At 35.4% G+C, this 19,338-nt stretch overlaps 3 protein-coding genes across 3 annotated transcripts in view; 1 reads left to right on the top strand and 2 right to left on the bottom strand.

The window, feature by feature from the left end:
- Window positions 1-11,337, bottom strand: part of LOC128231350 (kinesin-like protein KIF22-B) — a 101,144-nt gene extending 89,807 nt beyond the window's left edge. Inside the window, exon 1 of the mRNA XM_052944038.1 lies at window positions 11,121-11,337. The gene's annotated coding sequence lies outside the window, so the exon portion shown is untranslated. The remainder of the gene's footprint in view (window positions 1-11,120) is intronic.
- The window catches only part of LOC128231351 (GTPase Era, mitochondrial-like), a 28,887-nt gene extending 16,779 nt beyond the window's left edge, over window positions 1-12,108 (bottom strand). Inside the window, exon 1 of the mRNA XM_052944039.1 lies at window positions 12,045-12,108. Coding sequence (XP_052799999.1) covers window positions 12,045-12,075 — 31 coding nt within the window. The 5' untranslated portion in view covers window positions 12,076-12,108. The remainder of the gene's footprint in view (window positions 1-12,044) is intronic.
- A 3,168-nt stretch (window positions 12,109-15,276) lies between these two features.
- Window positions 15,277-18,730, top strand: LOC128231075 (uncharacterized). Its single transcript, XM_052943496.1, has 2 exons — window positions 15,277-15,648; window positions 18,684-18,730. The coding sequence occupies exons 1-2, from the start codon at window positions 15,285-15,287 to the stop codon at window positions 18,728-18,730; spliced, it is 411 nt and encodes a 136-aa protein (XP_052799456.1). The 5' UTR covers window positions 15,277-15,284.
- The last annotated feature ends 608 nt before the right edge of the window (window positions 18,731-19,338 follow it).

Genomic DNA, 19,338 nt, shown 5'->3' with positions numbered 1-19,338 from the left:
CAGGTGAGTGTAGTTCTGTAGAAGGTGGTGTTACAGTCGTGCAGGTGAGTGTAGTTCTGTAGGTGGTGTTACAGTCGTACAGGTGAGTGTAGTTCTGTAGAAGGTGGTGTTACAGTTGTACAGGTGAGTGTAGTTCTGTAGGTGGTGTTACAGTCATACAGGGTGGTGTTACAGTCGTACAGGTGAGTGTAGTTCTGTAGGTGGTGTTACAGTTGTACAGGTGAATGTAGTTCTGTAGAAGGTGGTGTTACAGTCATAGAGGTGAGTGTAGTTCTGTAGAAGGTGGTGTTACAGTTGTACAGGTGAGTGTAGTTCTGTAGAAGGTGGTGTTACAGTCGTACAGGTGAGTGCAGTTCTGTAGAGGTTGGTGTTACAGTCATACAGGTGAGTGTAGTTCTGTAGAAGTTGGTGTTACAGTTGAACAGGTGAGTGTAGTTCTGTAGGTGGTGTTACAGTCATACAGGTGAGTGTAGTTCTGTAGAAGGTGGTGTTACAGTTGTACAGGTAAGTGTAGTTCGGTAGAAGTTGGTGTTACAGTTGTACAGCTGAGTGTAGTTCTGTAGAAGTTGGTGTTACAGTTGAACAGGTGAGTGTAGTTCTGTAGGTGGTGTTACAGTCATACAGGTGAGTGTAGTTCTGTAGAAGGTGGTTTTACAGTTGTACAGGTAAGTGTAGTTCGGTAGAAGTTGGTGTTACAGTTGTACAGCTGAGTGTAGTTCGGTAGAAGTTGGTGTTACAGTCATACAGGTGAGTGTAGTTCGGTAGAAGTTGGTGTTACAGTCGTACAGGTGAGTGTAGTTCTGTAGAAGTTGGTGTTACAGTCATACAGGTGAGTGTAGTTCTGTAGAAGGTGGTATTACAGTTGTACAGGTGAGGCCTAAAAAAAATACATTTGGTTTGGGTTACCCGACCCTACCTACGGAATAGGCGCCGACCCTACCGTTTTTATAGTCAATTTGAAAAAAAAATGAAAAGCTAAAAAAAAAAAAAAAACATTTTTTTTTTTTTTTTTTTTAATTGCTTTTCAATATGTAGTTTAAACCTTAAATGCTTATACAGAAGATAGCTTTAACACCATTCTCCAATGATGAAAATGATATTCTTATATAAAGCCTTAAAAAAAAAAAAAAAAAAAAAAAACCTACCTCACCTTCCTATTTTTGAAAAGGATGTAACCCTAACCAAACAATCATTTTTTTCAGGCCTGAGTGTAGTTCTGTAGAAGTTGGTGTTACAGTTGTACAGGTGAGTGTAGTTCTGTAGAAGTTGGTGTTACAGTTGTACAGGTGAGTGTAGTTCTGTAGAAGTTGGTGTTACAGTCGTACAGGTGAGTGAAGTTCTGCATAAGTTGGTGTTACAGTCGTACAGGTGAGTGTAGTTCTGCAGAAGTTGGTGTTACAGTTGTATAGGTGAGTGTAGTTCTGTAGAAGTTGGTGTTACAGTCGTACAGGTGAGTGTAGTTCTGTAGAAGGTGGTGTTACAGTCCTACTGGTGAGTGTAGTTCTGTAGAAGTTGGTGTTACAGTTGTACAGGAGAGTGTAGTTCTGTAGGTGGTGTTACAGTCGTACAGGTGAGTGTAGTTCTGTAGAAGTTGGTGTTACAGTCGTACAGATGTGTGTAGTTCTGTAGAAGTTGGTGTTACAGTTGTACAGGTGAGTGTAGTTCTGTAGAAGTTGGTGTTACAGTCGTACAGGTGAGTGAAGTTCTGTAGAAGTTGGTGTTACAGTCGTACAGGTGAGTGTAGTTCTGTAGAAGTTGGTGTAACAGTTGTACAGGTGAGTGTAGTTCTGTAGAAGTTGGTGTTACAGTTGTACAGGTAAGTGTAGTTCTGTAGAAGGTGGTGTTACAGTCGTACAGGTGAGTGTAGTTCTGTAGGTGGTGTTACAGACTTCAGGTGAGTGGAGTTCTGTAGAAGTTGGTGTTACAGTTGTACAGGCGAGTGTAGTTCTGTAGAAGTTGGTGTTACAGTTGTACAGGTGAGTGTAGTTCTGTAGAAGTTGGTGTTACAGTTGTATAGGTGAGTGTAGTTCTGTAGAAGTTGGTGTTACAGTCGTACAGGTGAGTGTAGTTCTGTAGAAGGTGGTGTTACCGTCCTACTGGTGAGTGTAGTTCTGTAGAAGTTGGTGTTACAGTTGTACAGGAGAGTGTAGTTCTGTAGAAGTTGGTGTTACAGTTGTACAGGTGAGTGTAGTTCTGTAGAAGGTGGTGTTACAGTCCTACTGGTGAGTGTAGTTCCGTAGAAGTTGGTGTTACAGTTGTACAGGAGAGTGTAGTTCTGTAGGTGGTGTTACAGTCGTACAGGTGAGTGTAGTTCTGTAGAAGTTGGTGTTACAGTCGTACAGGTGAGTGTAGTTCTGTAGAAGTTGGTGTTACAGTTGTACAGGTGAGTGTAGTTCTGTAGAAGTTGGTGTTACAGTCGTACAGGTGAGTGAAGTTCTGTAGAAGTTGGTGTTACAGTCGTACAGGTGAGTGAAGTTCTGTAGAAGTTGGTGTTACAGTTGTACAGGAGAGTGTAGTTCTGTAGAAGTTGGTGTTACAGTCGTACAGGTGAGTGTAGTTCTGTAGAAGGTGGTGTTACAGTCCTACTGGTGAGTGTAGTTCTGTAGAAGTTGGTGTTACAGTTGTACAGGAGAGTGTAGTTCTGTAGGTGGTGTTACAGTCGTACAGGTGAGTGTAGTTCTGTAGAAGTTGGTGTTACAGTCGTACAGGTGAGTGTAGTTCTGTAGAAGTTGGTGTTACAGTTGTACAGGTGAGTGTAGTTCTGTAGAAGTTGGTGTTACAGTCGTACAGGTGAGTGAAGTTCTGTAGAAGTTGGTGTTACAGTCGTACAGGTGAGTGAAGTTCTGTAGAAGTTGGTGTTACAGTTGTACAGGAGAGTGTAGTTCTGTAGAAGTTGGTGTTACAGTCGTACAGGTGAGTGTAGTTCTGTAGAAGGTGGTGTTACAGTCCTACTGGTGAGTGTAGTTCTGTAGAAGTTGGTGTTACAGTTGTACAGGAGAGTGTAGTTCTGTAGGTGGTGTTACAGTCGTACAGGTGAGTGTAGTTCTGTAGAAGTTGGTGTTACAGTTGTACAGGCGAGTGTAGTTCTGTAGAAGTTGGTGTTACAGTTGTACAGGCGAGTGTAGTTCTGTAGAAGTTGGTGTTACAGTTGTACAGGTGAGTGTAGTTCTGTAGAAGTTGGTGTTACAGTCGTACAGGTGAGTGTAGTTCTGTAGAAGTTGGTGTTACAGTCGTACAGGTGAGTGTAGTTCTGTAGAAGTTGGTGTTACAGTCGTACAGGTGAGTGTAGTTCTGTAGAAGTTGGTGTTACAGTTGTACAGGTGAGTGTAGTTCTGTAGAAGGTGGTGTTACAGTCGTACAGGTGAGTGTAGTTCTGTAGAAGTTGGTGTTACAGTTGTACAGGTGAGTGTAGTTCTGTAGAAGTTGGTGTTACAGTCGTACAGGTGAGTGTAGTTCTGTAGAAGTTGGTGTTACAGTCGTACAGGTGAGTGTAGTTCTGTAGAAGTTGGTGTTACAGTTGTACAGGTGAGTGTAGTTCTGTAGAAGTTGGTGTTACAGTTGTACAGGTGAGTGTAGTTCTGTAGAAGTTGGTGTTACAGTCATACAGGTGAGTAGTTCTGTAGGTGGTGTTACAGTCATACAGGTGAGTGTAGTTCTGTAGAAGGTGGTGTTACAGTTGTACAGGGGAGTGTAGTTCTGTAGAAGTTGGTGTTACAGTTGTACAGGTGAGTGTAGTTCTGTAGAAGTTGGTGTTACAGTTGTACAGGTGAGTGTAGTTCTGTAGAAGGTGGTGTTACAGTTGTACAGGTGAGTAGTTCTGTAGGTGGTGTTACAGTCATGCAGGTGAGTGTAGTTCTGTAGAAGGTGGTGTTACAGTTGTACAGGTGAGTGTAGTTCTGTAGAAGTTGGTGTTTCAGTTGAACAGGTGAGTGTAGTACAAAAAACAGCAAAAAACAACTGCAGAAGCTGTTGCAAAAACATGAACATTACATGTACACAGTGTATATCAAATTCCTGTGTATATAACATTGTAGAGATACTGCTCTAAATGATTATGTTACACAATGCAATGCTTTTATTCGAGTGATATTTTGAATACAGTACAATCATAGGGACCCAACAAATTACTTCGAAATAGCGATGTTTCAGATTAACAATTTTCCGCAAATGACAGCGTTCACGAATTATAGATGACGTGAAATACTAAGTCGTGAAAATTGCAATGTCGGTTACATGTTGCCAATAGGATACACTCCGTTTGAGTTATCTTTCGTATACAAAAATATTTGCTGATTTAGTGTTTAATAGTTGACAAATAATTTGTTATTATAAACTTTATTAAAACAACATAAAACATTTAAAACTGAAGGTGATAAATACCCCCAAACGCCGCCCTGATATGAAATTGCAGTCAACTATTTGGAAAGCCAACCTATAAATGATAACTTTCTTTTATGGATTATCGTGAGTTATTCATTTTTTGATTATGCTTTTAAACTTTAGAAAAAAGGCTTTAAACAATATCAGTGATGCTAATACTGAGATGTTAATACTGATATATTTGATGTTCTAAAGCACAGAATATACGATTGCCTATGACCATCTATAAATGAGTTAAGTTACTTCTTTTATACCAGTAGTTTAAAAGTAATGGTTTATATAACCATATTTAGAAAGGAAAACACATAAAATGTTATGGATGGGGTTATTTTTGTTTTGTACAATTTCCGATTGTTATTGTTAAAATTAGAAAATAACGCTTTTATAATTGTTGGGCATTGCACAAGTTTACATGGCAATCAATAAATGTTATAAAATTTCCAGTTATGCTGAGGGACAAAACTTTGATTGAAGAGAAACAAACAAAAGAGCACTTAAAATGTATGTGAAATATAAACAAACCTCTTTTGCCTGAACTTTATGTATTCATCAACTTGGTTCTTCCATGAACTTTATTTAAACTGTTATCACTGATGGCCTTTTTTTTATGAAGAAGATAGTTTATAAACATTTGGCATTTGTGGAGTCTTTGTATACAATTTATTACATACAATACTACACTGATTTGAAATTGAAATTGGAGATTTGCTGGTAATCATCATGGCATTCCCAGTCCTTCTTAACCTTTTTCATGTCATCTAATTGAAAGTTTGATCGGTGCTCTACCACTGTATGAAGTTTTATTACATTCCCTCTGGTAGTTTTTAAGTGTTGCACCGGACAAGAAAAAGTAACAAAGGGCAATAACTCTGTGATTAGCTAAAATGTAGTTGTGGTTCCTGTACAATGCACTTCCTCTCATTATGATTTATCATTGTATGAAGTTTTATGAAATTCCATCTAGTAGTTTTCAAGTAATTGTCCGGACAAAAGTTTGACAATAAAAACACAGAAAAAAGGCAATGACTCTGTAATTTGCTAAAATAGTGTAATGATTCATGTACACTGAACTCCTTCTCATTGTGCTGTACCATTGTATAAAGTTTTATTAAAGGCCATCCAATAGTTTACAAGTTATGCTCCGGACAAGAAAAAAGTAACAAAAGACAATAACTCTGTAATTGGCTGAAATAGAATTGCGGTTCCTATACACTGCACTTCCTCTCATTATGATATATCACTGTATAAAGCTTTATTAAATTCCATTCAATAGTTTTCAAGTTATGCTCGGGACAAGAAAAAAGTATTAAAGGCCATAACTCTGTAATAAGCTAAAACAGTTATGGTTCTTGTGCACTGCACTTACTTTCATTGTGCTTTACCACTGTATATTTACACCTCAACTTCCATTCCTTAAATGAACTGCCTTTCGGCAATTGCGTTCATCAATCGATGAACGCAACATCTTCGGATAGGTTCGGATCGTAATTCATTGCATAACAATATGGCCTAAAAAAAAATACATTTGGTTCGGGTTACCCGACCCTACCTACGGAATAGGCGCCGACCCTACCATTTTTATAGTCAGTTTGAAACAAAAATGAAAAACTAAAAAAAAAAAAAAAAAAAATTAAAAAAAAAAATCGTTTTTTTTTAATTGCTTTTCAATATGTAGTTTAAACCTTAAATGCTTATACAGAAGATAGCTTTAACACCATTCTCCAATGGTGAAAATGATATTCTTATATAAAGCCTAATAAAAAAAAAAAAAAAAAAAAAAAAAAGAAGCCTACCTACCCTACCTATTTTTGAGAAGGATGTAACCCTAACCAAACAATTTTTTTTTTTAGGCCTATACATGAAAGCTATTGATCTTGTTATTGGTTGTATTGTGTCTGAGGTCCCGTAAAATATAGAGCAACATTTTTAAAAGTGTTTGTTTGTTTATTATATTTTAAATATATTGGTACCAGAAGTGTTTCAATTTTACTTTTTAAAGTGATTTCAAGTAGTTGATCTTTTCCCGCGTTATTGTGACGTCATTTGAAAAAAATGTTTACGGTTGTAGTCGGGTCGTTCTATTTACAGAATGGGTAAGAACGGATTACTGAAAGGTTTTCTCAAATGAAATGAAGTATTTTTTTAACAATTCTTGAATGAAATAATGAACTATTGGTGTAAATATAAGGAATGAATTGCGGGGTTGATGTCATTATCGGGGATATGAACGCAATTGGGTTGGTCAAAGTATGCGTGGAGTCCTTCGGACTCCACACACATTGACCAACCCAATTGCTTTCATACCCCGATAATGACATCAACCCTGCAATTCATTCCTTAAATGAAGTTTCAATAAATTCCATCTAGTTGTTTGCAAGTTAATGTCTGGAAAAAAATTGACAGCAAAAAACACAAATAAAGGGCAATAACTCAGTAATTAGCTAAAGTAGAGTTATGGTTCTTGAACACTGCACTTCCTCTCATTGTGCTTTACCATTGTATGAAGTTCAATGAATTCCATCCAGTACTTTTCAAGTTATACTCCGGACAAAAAAAAGTAACAAAGGGCAATAACTCAGTAATAAGCAAGAATAGAGTCATGGTTATTGTACACTGCACTTCCTCTCATTATGCTCTACCATTGTATGAAGTTTAATCCAATTCCATCCAGTAGTTTTTAAGTTATGCTCCGGGCAAGGTAAATTGCAACGGACCGACCAACAAACTGACACACCGACCACAGGGTGACTCTAATATACCCCCTTCAAACTTCGTTTGTCGGGGGTATAAATATAGGCCAATTCTCAAAAAAACAGTGTGTTATAGCCTTACCCCTCTCAGGGCCTTGCAGTGATCTTGATATATTTATATTTATAAGCAGAAGGTCACGCTTCAAACACACAGGAGATGTTTTGAAAACAACTTGTCTTTTACTGTTACTTGGAAATTGTGTAGGTAGGCAAAAACTTAATAAAAATTGAATACTGTCATCAAATGTATCAATCTAGTATTTTTGCGATATTTTTGCAATATTGACATTTGGCGGGTCACAGCAAACATGTTTGTTTTATTTCATTTCGATTGAAATAATGAGCATTTCTTATATATTTGATTCAAATAAAACCAAACAATTTAATACTGAAAAGCAATTTATTTTTTAGATAAAAACAAAATTTTAAAAGTGATTGGGATTTACATACTCCATGTGACCAGGTGAAGGGTGATTTACTTTGTATATAATGAACATTTTGCAAACATGAACCAAACTATTTTGTGAATGTGTACTATGGCATACAGGGTTTCCGCCAGACCTTTATGGCTTGTCGGGCCCGACGTGCCTTCCGCTGGCAAGGCTAATTACCGACACGCGTTAATTATGCCGACATGCTTTAATCCGCGCAGCGACAATCCTTATCAAAACAACCATCAGTTTTGACAATACACAGTTTTGTTGTGATTCAGTGAGGATCGATGGTGCAATTAACCAAACTCCTTCTATTCTTTATCAAAATGAGAATGTGTGAAACACACCACTGTCGTAATTGCGACCTTCATTCCTATAATCATCTATGAATGCAAAGTAAACAATAAGTGTTAATTGATTTTGGTAACATAAATTTTGTGTCGTTTTATTTTGTTATTGATCCCGAGTCCGCAGGGTTCGAATTTAGACTCGCTTATAGACTTAATTAAATCTGTAGCTGCTTGCGTAATGGGTAATACCCGATGGCGAGGGTAAATATACAAAGTGAACAATGTCAAATTATTGGACAGCTTTGTTATCAAAAAGCGGCCAGCATCTGATGAGTCTTTCAGTACCCCCCAAAAAGAATAAGTCATCAACAAGTTCTAGTAACCGAGTTACTCAAGATTGATACTTTTTAATATTCATAATATGTCTTAAGTGTAAATTTCTACTTTAATTAGACAATATTATAAGGGGATAAAGCAAATAATAAAATTGCAAGTTGATTTTTCATTTTGCGAGTTGCCTCAAAAAGCACTCGCGAAATTTTGCGAGTGCTCCTCAAAGTTAAATTCGAACCCTGGTCCGTTTGTTTATTGTCCTTTTGTTTACAAATTATTAAATTTTAATTGAGAACCATGTTAAGATATCTGTTAACAAGGGTTATATGCTATGTCGTTGTATTTAATTGAGTCGTGTTCCCGTCTTTAGTTTTGTGTACAATTATATTTTGTGTTGCTTATTATTAAACTTTGATTATTTTATCGTTCTTTTAATTTATTTTGAAAAAAAAGATAAATAAATCTAATAATACTCATTACATTCCCATTAAGTTATTATTTAGCTGTTGCAGCTTTAAATACACCCACGAACAGTCGCTTTGCTCCGGGCTCTTTTGTGTTCCAGCATGCAGACAGCGTGTTTTACACATTTTGCTGTGACGTCAACGGTGTCAATATAAATAATACCCGCACTAAACGAAACATGGGTCGATCAATACCGTCGATACTGTATTGTCGGAATACTTGAGAAATACCAATAATAAATGAAGAGTAACAATTAAACCTTTTCGCAAATATTTTTAATGTAAATCGGACTTGAGTTAGTAATTCTAAATCATAGGAACATAACTGTAAACATGTTTAAAATGCAGGAAATTGCACCATTTTGATTACGAACATAAAAAAAAATCGACGTTGGGAGGGGACACCCTTCCCAAACCCTCCCCTTCCGACATGCCATATGAATTTCCTGGCGGAAACCCTGGCATATGCTTAGGTTTGAACCAAATATTATCCATACCAAGTTTGAAGCTACCGTATTATATCATGCATAGGACGCACTTTTTTACCCCCAATTATCGTCTTAAAAATTGCCTGCGTCCTTTCTATGCTATTAGAATTTCATTTGTTTTTCTCATTTTTTTCCAAGTCCTTTTCAGGTCGAAAATATCGGACCGGGAAAGAATGCGGTAATGGTAAGTATCTGTACTGCATCACCGAAGAAAACAACTGATATAGATAAAATCACAAAGTTACCACACGCAGAAATATATTGAATGTTTACTTTAAAATGATTTATTGAGAAATAAATTGAAAACAAACATGAGTGTTTACTTTTTTACAAAAGGGACGCTACTCACAAAAACTTAATGTGAGTCAGCACTTTAACTGGATTGAGTTATAACGGCAATGGAAAATCGGGAAAGGAGGTAAATATCAATTAATCGTTGTTCATGATTCGATATTTACCAAACATTTTGTTGTATGTTACTGTTTTAAAAAAATAATAAAGGAATGTGCATAACGCAAAGTAGCATTATTGTCACTATCAAATCTTTTCAAATGTGCGAGGTGTGAAAAACACCCGCTGTCTGTCATTAGAAAAAACATCAATAGAACAAACTATTGTGATGGTTAAATACCGTATGGTTGTTTGTTCACACTTTACCTGACGTGCCTTCCGCTGGCAAGACTAATTACGGACACACATTAATTATGCCAACATGCTTTAATCCGCGCAGCTACAAGCCTTAACAAAACAATCATCAGTTTTGACAATACACGGTTGCGATTGCAACGGTTGCAACGGTTGACTGTTATTCAGAAAGCATGTCGGGACTATTGCAACGGTTGACTGTCAGTCAGAAGGCACATTTGTATAAGTCTTATAATATGCGTGAATGTTCTCAAAATGTCAAGACTTATATCATTGTTGTGTACGCTAAATTACCGAAATACGACGATAATTATCGAAATACATAAGACAGTTATCGAATTATGCCTTATATACAATTTTTTGTTTGTTTTTCACTTCAATATATGTTGTAAATGCTTTACCAACCTCATTTTTTCGGCTCCGATTTTGACATTTTTCCACTGCGTCCTATCTTATATATTAAGGGTTTTTACCCGTTTTTCCCCACTATTTTTTGCCTGCGTCCTATCTATGCTAGCGTCCTATACATGATATAATACGGTACTTAAACCAAAACTCGCAAATATATTGTTAAAAAACTGTAAAAACTGTTTGGATTTACAAACTCAACCAGTATGCTTGGTTATATCATTTTAAACCATTTTTTTTTTTTTTTTTTAACCCTTTAGCACATAGACAAGTGGCCAGATTACACCTCCCAGTCAATAGCCAACTTACTGATAAGCAGTCCTTATCTGTATAGGTACTTTTCTGGATATTTGAAAATGAGAAAATGAATACAGCAGTATGACCTTAAAATCAATGTTACTCCAAATAATTGTGTCCAAATCTTTTTTATGTAAATGCATTTTTTATAGATAATTAAATTATCTAATAAATGGTGTCAATGATGAAATATTAAATTATTTTATTTCAGCTGTGAATGTATTTTCAAGATGGAATTGTAACATTTCTTTGAAATGCCATAATTGCATTAAATCAAAGGGTAATAAAATGCTGGGATCGATCTAAATTTTATTACCCATCTGGATTAAAAAGCTGACAATTTATGTTCTTGTGTATAATACACAGAAATATGTCAGGAATATCCGGTTTCATCCAGCTGAAGATCCAGTCCAAGGTGTCTGTTTAACTTTATTACCCCCTCATAAAATTGTTTACAAAAAAGAAAGCCGATAAATGATTTTCCGTATGAATAAAAAGATCTAGATCAAACAAAACGCTTGCACATGACCTATTTTACAGCCATGATGGACATTTTATCAGCTTCACAGAAAATTTACCCATCATTTTCTCATTTACTAATTGTTTCTTTTGTTTGTAAACAAAATATTACCTTTAAGTAAATATAATCTCAATTGATTTTAATGGTAAACTGAACTGACGTAATATATTTAATGATTTACGCATCAATGAATTTGGGGGAAATTCCATACAGTACTCAGCTCGTGGTCTTATTACGTCACAATGGGATATCACACCTGCGATTGGGAGTATAAACACCTTCTCAATTTAGCAGACGATATTTTCAAGGGAAAATCAATACACAAAAGGTTAAACTTTAATTTTATAAACATCCGGGATATTGTTTACAAAAAGAAAGATGCAAAATTGAAATATTGAAATGACCCTATTGAAATATGCGGGCCATGCGTTTACATCCAGTAATGGATACGGTCGGCCAGATGTGTATACATCTGCTAATGAGCTATGTCGGCCTAGCTATGTCGGCCTATCTCGTATACATGCGCTAAAGGGTTAAAGTTCTGATCTTTTCTATCGTTGCTTAATGCAAGCACACAAATGGAAGTTTCTTCCAATGTCAGTGGTCAAAATTAGCACAAGGCCCCAAGCCTGCACTGGTAAAATGTCTTCCGGGCTTGCTCAAATTCTGAAGTTTATATAGCAGGGCTTGTTCAAAAATATGATTCTATGCAATAGTATAAGAATTCGGGCTTGTTAATCCGAAAGTCTAATTTCAATAACTGCAATGTATCATGTTGATGGTCGTGAAACACTAAAAATCAGTGTTATATTCAATTCAAATTGGTCTATTGACAAATTAATTTGAATGAAATTCATTTAGTTGCCTCTAACCTACAATACCAATCCATGCAAGTCTCGAAAACATGTGACAAATCAACTTAAACATAGTAGAGGACACCTTAGATTAATGGTCATGTTTCAAACCGCTTACAACAAAAACAGGCATTGCCGTTACAACATTTATATTTTATGTTGATAAAAGAGAATAACTCACATCTAAGAGACAAATGCTTTAAAACTGCCATTCTATGAAATGAACGACCTGTCTTCTGTTTGGGTTAGAGTACATCAATCAGCAGGGGGTATGACCAGTATTGGTCCCAGACATCACTTAGCGCATTCTGTTTAATTTCCCGAGTAAACTAACTCGAAAAATTTACATACATCTTGTAAAACGGGTTTGAGCCTACTCATGGAAAAATTATGGAGGAATATATTTTTTTGAAAAAAGGTCAATAATAGTTCAGTACTGTATATGTATTCCAATATTGCACAAACGTAGTTTGTGTCACTTTTCCAGCCTGGAACCCGAGTAAAACATTTACTAAACATCTTCATGATTTTAATATTTTTTATATTTCTTTTTATAATTTTTGATATTCTAAATTATAAGTTTGAAATGAAAGAGATAAAATCTCAGAAAAAAAACAATACAATGCAGTTTGTTAGCCTGAAACAGGGTTACTCGTAAGGTATTGTATAGCGGAATTACGGACACTACGGACCATGGACATTACGGACCAGACACTACGGACCAGATTTAGGGACATTACGGACCAGATTTAGGGACATTACGGACCAGATTTAGAAATTTACGGACCAGATTTAGAAACTTACGGACCATGATTTAAACACATTTTTTTTAATTATTCACTCATTAGTTTTTAATTTGTTAATAAATACTTGAATATGAGTGCTCAGTATGACGTTATATCTTCCATAAAACTGAAAAATCGCGTGAAGTTCGAATAGATCGGCAGTTAAATCAGTTAAAAGCAACAGAAGATATATGTTCCAAAACAGTTTATTTACCAAAATAAATCGAGCACATATAAGAACACGTGGGTGATACTGGCGGCTGCGGACATCTGGCTACCCTCAAGAACACTGTCTGTTGTTGGCAGTCGCATGATGCGGTAGGGTGGTCGGACGTCGCTGTGGATGATCGTCTCGTCCTATAATGTTAAAATGTTTTAAACACAAGCTATTGGTTCATCAGTTTTAACCATTTCTGAAACTAAAATTTGTCGAAATTTGAAATCTATGTTAGTTATATGTTTACCAAGTTCATCATCCTATCTCATAAGAAAACTGTAACATACCTGGACTTCCATAGACTCTTCTGTTCGAGTTTCATCATTACACGTGATGCACGTGAACTCTAACTCGGTCCCATCCACGTTCGCAGCATCATACTGGGCAATGGATATACCGGTACCACAGCGTAGATGTTGCCAACGTTCACATATGTCGCATTCCACGGCGCGGTGGTTTGCATAAACACCTCTAGACCAGTGGATACAACGAGCGCAAGGCATACTTATAGATCTCTTCAGTTTTATGGTAGAGGAAATTTTGAGGATGTAAGGGGAAGGGGGGGGGGGGGGTGAGCTTATTAACCCTCGCCATCGGGTTATACCCATTCGGCGAGCACGCTACGTTTTACAGTAATTCTACAGATTTAATAACATTTAAAACATATCGTCTTTAATCGTAGCATGGGTGCTTTGGACTGTATATATATAAATATTCCTACACAGTATGTATAAATCTCTGGTTAAAAATTCAATATTTAAATAATATCTTAAGAATCTATCACATACGCATTAAAATCAAACACTTCAAATACATCATATACAAACATTTTAGGCTCAGCCTACATTCTAAAAAAGATGAAATTTTAAAATTCTTTACAATAGTAAGTGTTTATATATACAACGTATCCTTGGCATTATAACAACTAGCTAGTGAGAAATTTTATTTATTTTTTTAAATGACAGATTTCTCACTAGTTAGTTTCCTAGTATGTAAACCTCAACTCTTGCTTTATATTAAATAAACGATGTGTGTTTGTTGCAATTCTTGCAAACTGATTTTTAAAACTGGCAATTTCTGTTGCCTTAATTAGTTATAATTGTACCCGTAATTATCGGCGGTATATTACAAAAGAAACAAACATTACAATGACAACCTTTAATTGGCAATCATAAAAGTGTGAAAACCCATTGTAACGGCGCACTTTCAATTAAATCAGATGAAACGGAAAACAAACAAATATGACTATTCAAAGTTTATTTCAGAAAGCAATCGATCACATATGAAAACATTAATATTCACATTTACAATTAGAAGATAAACACATATTACGTTCATTATTATTCATTATTATTCGAATTATCATTATACTTTATTAATAAATATATTGATGTTTAACATTGGAATTTCATGGGATTTTTCAGTTACATTAAAGATAATTGTCATACTGAGCACTAATATTCAAGTATTTATTAACAAATTTCAGACCAATGAGTGAATAATTAAAAAAAAACAATATAAATCATGGTCCGTAAATTTCTAAATCTGGTCCGTAATGTCCCTAAATCTGGTCCGTAATGTCCCTAAATCTGGTCCGTAGTGTCTGGTCCGTAATGTCCATGGTCCGTAGTGTCCGTGACCCGTATAGCGTTGTCGGGCAGCGGCCAGGGACACTTGAGTATGACCCAAATACAATTACTAGAGTAAACGGTGGCAGAGTAAACGTATCTTATTTAATTGAACAAATTCTTGAACTTGATTTTACATTTAAAAAAAATAATACTTAAATTATAATGCAGAAAATTTATTTTAGTAGACTGATAATTCCGAATATATATGACAATACAAATTATACAAAACAAAAATTGTGGAGTGAAACTACTTAATCATCATCATGCTATAAGAGACTAAAGAAAAAATTGGGCCATAGATAATTAGCACATTTTTACAAAGAATGAAAAGACTTAAGAATGCTTTTAAAAACATTAAAAAGGCGTTACTCAACATGTCTTGAATGGTACGATGTATGAGGGTCAATCCCTGGTTAAACTTAATGACTTTTCTCTTCGGAATCTTAGGAATACAACATATAAGTAAAACACTACACTTTATAAATACTAGTATTTATTTATTTTTAAAAGAGCTACGTACTTCTGCCCGGGAGTAAAGTTTGTAATTTGTCTCATCAGGCGATCCTCTACTCAAGTATCATAACAGCATACCCACGAGGTTGTTTTGGATCAAAATTGACCGCGGTGTTCCGAATGAATAAAATGACCAAGATTGAGCGGTAACGAAATATCAAGGTTTCGAAATGTCCAGATCCCTCGAACGAGGATAATCGGTGAAAATTGATAGAGTCTACCATATTGGTAGATCCTGTAATTTCCTATTGTTGTAGAGTTTGCAATGCTAGAAGATGGCGGATGACATGTTATTCGGAGACATTGCTTTATTTGATGAATTTGAAAAAGAAAGAGAACCGTCTGGGTCCTTTTTGATTTACGAAAATGAAGAGGGTACTGTCACAAATGACAGCAGGTTTGTGTTTCAAGAAAATAGCGAATCATCGTCTGATTCAGAGGACGAACAGAAACAGAAAGTAGAAGAGAACTCTGTAGCCTATGCCGTTGGAAAAATTAAAAAACAAAGCGCGAAAAGCGCACCTACAAACGGAAATAAGGCTTCTTCAGACGGAGAATCTTCCGAAGAAGATGACGCGACTCCAGTTGTAAATGAGGACAGACTCAGCCATGCTGCCAATTACAAACTGAATTTTGAAAGTATCCTTCATTGTTAATGTTATTTTTTTTTAAAAACGCTCTGCAAGCAAAGGATTAATTTTATGCTTATCTCACTTCCATTAAATATTTTTGGTTCTTGTTTATATTTAGCTTGAATTTTAACTTCATCAATATGTGAACAGGAAATGAGATGCAAGATACTTTTCAATAGAGGCGTGTGGGTAAGAAGTAGCTCATGTAGCTACAATAATGCGCGAACAGGGATACTTTTTTCTATTATTTCGACACTTCTTATGTATCCCTGTAACGTTACAACTGTCTACCAATTAACACCGGGCGAATGAAAATGTATAGTTATATTATGCATAGATGTTGAATATAATGACAAAATTGTTCAATATATACCCGACTTGGATCTAAACTAGATTGAATTTGACATTAGAGTCGTTATTTTCACATAAATACATTCTGGGTCACAAATACTCTTTTATGCATGTACGCAACTAGTCTAAAATTATAGACGTGTTATACCAGATTCTTCCAATCCCTAACGTCTAAACGGGAATGTGCAAAATCCGGGGGTGTTTTGAAAAGTATTGAAATTGTATTAAGTGTAGTATTTTATGGATTAAATTGATCATTAAGGTTTATATTCATATTTTACCATGTAAGTGAGAAGTTATTTTGCACAAAACAAGCATTTAATGCATTAAAACACATTATTTACCTTTCCAATAAAACGAAAGTTGACTAACACAGACAACAATTATGCCAAGCGGAACAAATTGACCCAATCGTAATAACTCGGCCACCTCCGACAAGCTTCGAGATAGACAATTGTAACAACTCAGCCATGGCCGAAATGTTCCGATTGTTTAAAAATTGTGCCCTGAAGCCTTGCAGGTGCCCGTCATGTATATATCGCTATGTTTTGACAGCAAGAAATGAAAAAACACGTCAAACCCATAATTATTCGTCGGATATGACATTTTTATGTATGGAACTGATATAAAATAACATAATCTGGTAATATTTCTTGTTTTTATGACATTTTTTAGATGTAAAATGCTTTAACCCGATATCCCGATCGGAATAACTACCCACTTTTGATACTAAACAATTTGTACGTGGAGGATTTGCCATATCAAAAAACGTAAAAAAATCCGTAAACATACAATTATTTGGACTAGTACACAACCTGTCAGATTTGTCCCAGATTTACCAATATCGGGATACTTGATAAACAATCAACACATGTAAGTGTTTTATGATATCTGAACATGTTTTTGGCATAATGACATAAATGAATATGTGTTTAATAGTAGGCAGTAATATATTCGTAGAAATTTGAATTTATAACTGAGATAATTTCAAAATTGTGGCCGCAAGGATTCTCTGCGCAAGGACCGTTCGCTACTTTTTGCTGGGATGGTGGACGTCATGAGTCTGCCATAGAATTAATCGTCAAAAGACTTGTTGACAGCCATTTAGTTGGACTAGGGTAAGAAGCTGCGGCCTGATGCATCCAAAATTTGTCATACATGAAATTTCCTAAATAATCAAAGCTGCTGTCCAATTTAACAACGTGGCTTTGCAGTGATTTGGTTTCCCAGATTTATTAAAAAGTAACAGATTTCCGATGTACTTGTAGAAAATTCTAAAATATTTTTTTTGTAATATCGGCAGAATTGTATGCACAAGCGAAAAATGCAGAGATGTGCAGCTTTCAACATATTCCAGTTTTTAAGCTGATATATATACAACTTAGACGTCATCAGTTCACATGTTTCTTAGGGGATTAGTTTCCTTCCATATGTAATAGGGCATGGTTCAAATTTAACTTACTTTGCCTCTTGCTATATAATGCAAGTGGCCTAAAAACTTATTGCTAAAACAAACCATCAAATGCCATGACTTTCAATGTTATTTTGACTTTTACTAGTTAAAATTAAAACTCTTGTGATGGATGTTGTGTTTAATGTTTAATTTGACAATTAATGTATAATAAGGTAAGAGACCATTATTCCACACTTCAACTCAATGACCACATGATCAATAATTGCTCTTTAAGATAAATGGCAAACCAATAAAAAGAGTTGAACATAACTGTTCTGTACCCTGTCAACAATTAAATTAAGCAAACAGTTCTCCTTTCACTTTCATTTAAATTGACAGGAAGTTTCCTGCACTTTTAAGACGATGTGGTATTTTTTTGATATTTTAGCATTGTTGTTTTTCATCCATCGTAGTGTAAACTGCCAAATGTATCTGTTAATTTACATAATGGGCGGAGTTATTCCGTCATTGAGTATGACTGCTGCTAATTTATAGTCACTGGTCAGAACTAGATCAAATCACTTGTCAATTTGGACGTTAATTACTCCTGACATGTTTAATACTTTAATTGAATAAACAAACATTAATTGAATAAACAAACATTCAAAACACCTATTAAGGCTCTGAAGTGGAAATCATATCATCATAAACTTTGGCGAATCTGACTTCGCTTTGATCTTTGAAAATATGTCTCGTAAATCTACATGATTTGTCAACAGACATTCCCAGGATTCTGGGAGTATGATGTCACTTGATGACACACGCTAAAATTTTTTTATAAACGGGACAGTTGCACGATCAATTTAATAGGAAAACAGGAAATCAAAAGTGCTCATCACTTAAACAATTTGGGGAGGTTTTGTTTAATAAATTACTTTTTTTTAAATGAGGTTTGAAATTGGAAATTCCAAAAAGTCACTCACTGAAAATATGGAGTGGGCATGAAATTCTACATTTTCTGAATTTGACTCGCATTCAGCGAGTATGCGACCACTATATTTGAACCCTGTAGGGCCTAAAAAATACTTTTATCTTTTAAGTGTATACTCATATGTTATGTATAAATTTACCACTCAGAACTTTTTATAAATCTTAGTTTAACCAGAACTTTTAACTTACCACTAATTTTTCACCTAACACATGCTCGCAGGTTATTAACCCCCAAAGTAGTGTCAGGTCCTATGCTGGAGAAAAGCTCTGATATGTGATCCTTTAATTTCGCCTTAACCAGTATACAGGAAACAAGTTCAAAAGATTCTGCAACATCTTAGATTCAACAAGGTAAATATAAAAAAACAACATCTAGATATTTAATTGTGTATCATCGTCAGTTTAAAATTCCAAGGGGGTATGATGGTTCAGTTTTATGTCAGACTCAGGTTTTCAAAATCCTTTTATTTAAAGGTTTTATAGCTGTTTCTAGCATGTTCTTTTGCATTTTCCCTAATATTTTGGTAGTTTTAATTTTTATAATAATCCTTTGGCATCAAAGTCCTCAAACTCGTAAGGTTGGCTGGTCATAACCAGCGGATAACCCAAATTGATTTTGAGGTCAGTTGGTCAAAGGTCAGGGTTGTGGTCACCTTGAGCTTAAAAGCTTGTGTGATTGAAATAAAGAGAACACTTGGGCCTATTAGTTATTCTCAAATTTGTCAGGGAGGTTAATCTTGTAGATCAGCTGATCAAAGGTCAAGGTTACCAGATCGACCACTGCCATCGTTATACAAGTATTTAAAAAAAAAAAAAATAGTGAATAAAAACAAATGTTTTGCTTGTTAATTGCAAGATAATGACCATTGTCATATTATCATAAACATGTTGGTCACCACTTTACCTTTAAGCAGCTATCTGCTTAACTTGCATTACTCATATTCTCATATTCATATGGTCGGA

This window comes from Mya arenaria, chromosome 4 (assembly GCF_026914265.1).
Source record: "Mya arenaria isolate MELC-2E11 chromosome 4, ASM2691426v1".
Taxonomy (NCBI): domain Eukaryota; kingdom Metazoa; phylum Mollusca; class Bivalvia; order Myida; family Myidae; genus Mya; species Mya arenaria.
Note: the sequence above shows the minus strand (reverse complement) of the source record. Positions and strands in the feature narration are given on the sequence as shown.